Genomic DNA, 3,078 nt, shown 5'->3' on the forward strand with positions numbered 1-3,078 from the left:
TGAAGGTCCCGACTGTCAACAGGCACTTCCCAGTCTCCCAGCCTCGGGCTGGACGGAGTCCGTGGCCCCCAGGCAGCTTCAGCCTGTCCCCGTTACCCAGGAGCCTGACATAATCCTGCCCCGCTCTCAGGCGACAGTGACACTGCCAACCTGGCAGCCGAAAACAGGGCAGAAAGTTGTAGAGATGAAATGGGATCAAGTGGAGGTGAGAATGTTGTATTGCATATATTTTTATGTAAAAACCAGGAAATGTTAAAATAATTCCGGTGATTCTAATATCAGCAATAAAAATTCAAGACCTTTAAATTACCCATTGAGCAAGACAATGTGCCTAAACTTGTTCCTGCCTGCACTTGTGTGTAGGATAGTTTTTTAATATAAAAAGAGTAAACAAGAAAAGTGATTCTAATATCAGCAATAAAAATTCAAGACCTTTAAATTACCCATTGAGCAAGACAATGTGCCTAACCTTGTTCCTGCCTGCACTTGTGTGTAGGATAGTTTTTTAATATAAAAAGAGTAAACAAGAAAAGAAAATGAATGAAATTATTTTCTGGAATGATATCCACATACATTTCTGTGAGATGATCTTAGATTTGGGGACAGACAGCTCAATGTACAGTCATATAGAGAAACATCTCACAGGACTCCTTCCTGGAGTATGCCTTTTGGGTTGCTATAACAAAAATGCCACAGGCTGGTGACTTGTAAATGACAAACATTTATTCCTCAGAGTTCTGGAGGCGGGCAAGTCCAAGATTAAGACAGATTTAGAGTCTGGTTCTTCACGGAGGGCACCTTCTCATGTAACCTCACATGAGAAAGGGGTGAAGAGCTCCCTCAGGTCTCTTCTTTAAGGGCACTAATTCTATTTGTGAGGACTGAACCCCCTCACCTAATCACCTCCCAAAGGCCCCACCTCCTAATACCATCACCTTGGTGGTTAAGGACTTCAACATATGAATTTTGGGGGCACTCAAATATTTAGGCCACAGCAGAGTATTATGCTCAACTATTTATTTATTTTTTGTCATTGTTTATGTACTATTTTTAGTACCTTGCAGTACTTCAGTGAGATTTAGAAAAAAGAAGCTATCATTGATTTTTGAAATAGTTTGAGAATGTATTTGTGAATGAAATTTTCAGATTTTATTTATTTTGGCAATAGCAAATTCTGTTTGTTGGAACTTGTCACATCTGGGTTTGGCTCTTGTGTCTTCCAGCTCTTCAAAAGTCTCATTCTGAGAGTTTTTTAGCAGTCCTCTAAAAGTTAACATAAAATATAAATTTGCCTACTAGAAGAGCTGGGAAACAAATTCAAATATGAATTTAAGATGACATGGATAGGGTATAATTTCATCCCATATATTATACTTTAAATGTATGACGTCTGTATAGACCTGTGGTAGCATATTATTACATATTTTGTTGTTTAAATGAAAAAAACACATAGATCTTTGTATAGCACATATTAGAGTCAGGCAGATGTGCAGAAATTTCCCTTATTATTATAAAAGAGGTAGGAAGCAATTCTACTTGTATTTTCTTGGGCAATTCTAACCAGTTGACCCACTTTTTTTTTTTTTCTTAATTGCCACACAGTTTATGAAGGCCGCATTCAGACTGCAGGGCAATGCTTTTGGCCTACCTAAAAAAACTGTGAACTTGTTCTGATTTCAGACTTTTAATAAATGCTTTGAACTTGTGTTTTAATACCTCACTGCTGGGTGACTCACTTCTTGAATGTGAACTAGATTTGATTCCAAGTTTATCAAGAAAGTGTCCTTTAAAGAAAATTTCTCCCCCACCAGCCATTTCAATCTATTTATTTGAAGTTGTGCTGTCCTATGGCTGGTAAGTGTGAAAGACATGCTTCGTCTTCTTGTCACCCGTCATTTTTTAGGCTGTTCAAGAAGCAGTTTAAAAGTACCAGAGGAAAACATGTGAATATGTTTGGGCTTCCCCTTTTCATGAAGTAATGATGCTTTGAAAATATAAAGTTATTTGAAGTCTTAGAGGACTCAAACTTCTGTAATAGTCATCTGTTACACAAATTTGATGTGTTGGACTCACATCTTTGAATGCCAGTAGTGGGCTTCAGCCACATCATGGACTATAGGGCATTCTGGAAAATAAGTTGCTGTCATCGATTTTTAAAATATTTTGAGAATGTATTTGAGAATGAAATTTCCAAATTTTATTTATTCTGGCAATAGCAAATTCTGTTTGTCGAAACTTGTTCCGTGTTGATTGTGGGAGAAAATTGTTGAGAATTTCTGTATCGTTCTCAGTTAACTCTGTGATGATAAATACTTTTAATATCCCTTCATTTTCATTGTCATGGGTGAGGACAATAATCACAGCCTGAGGACCAGATGCATATGTTGGTCAGAGAACCTCACAGGATGCAGCTCGTGTTCCCAATAAGCTTGTTGGTGAGCACAGTTCCTTCTGCCCCCAATTGGACTCCTTTTTAAAATACACATCAGTATAATACTTTTGGGAATGTGTCAGTTAAAAACTGAAGGTGTAGCCCACAGGAAGACGGGCAGCTTCCGAGCTCCAAGGCCTGAGCACGTGCTCCTGAGACCCAGCAGCAGAGAAGACCCAGCAGCACAGAGAAGCACATACCGATCGCCTGTTCCAAGTTTGAAGCTTCGCTCTCCTTGTCATTAAGGTTTATACCTGCCATTTACAAGCCAGTCCTTAAAGGTTACTTTTTTGTTCTTTAAGCATTTAGTCCCTCAATACCACCAGGCTGAACATAGAGCAGGGGCCAATGGCTGCTTGTTGGATGAAAGGAAAGAGAGTAGGAAGGAAATCCGCCTTTTTCTCCCTGCAATATCCTATTTACCAGTTTAACAATCCCAGGAATTTTAGACTGTTCTCAGGAAGGCTTCTGCATTTTAGAAAATCAAATGGCACAGCTTTCATTTTCTTTTGAGTTCATAAGGTTTTACTTGTCCCCTCTCTGTTCCCACCTCAGCATCATCTAAAGGAACGGAGTAGACTCAGTTCATGGAATTTTGCCTTACAATATTATTTTGTACTGTGATGAATCCCAGTAAGTGCCTTTTT

At 38.9% G+C, this 3,078-nt stretch overlaps 1 protein-coding gene across 1 annotated transcript in view; it reads left to right on the forward strand.

The window, feature by feature from the left end:
- Positions 1-3,078, forward strand: part of LOC103583764 (delta and Notch-like epidermal growth factor-related receptor) — a gene marked incomplete at its 5' end in the record, with an annotated part of 7,001 nt that overhangs the window by 742 nt on the left and 3,181 nt on the right. The window contains one exon of the mRNA XM_008564995.1: positions 23-205. Within this exon, the coding sequence (XP_008563217.1) occupies positions 23-205 (183 nt within the window). The remainder of the gene's footprint in view (positions 1-22; positions 206-3,078) is intronic.

The sequence above is a fragment of the Galeopterus variegatus genome, unplaced genomic scaffold, assembly GCF_000696425.1.
Source record: "Galeopterus variegatus unplaced genomic scaffold, G_variegatus-3.0.2 Scaffold27862, whole genome shotgun sequence".
Lineage (NCBI taxonomy): Eukaryota > Metazoa > Chordata > Mammalia > Dermoptera > Cynocephalidae > Galeopterus > Galeopterus variegatus.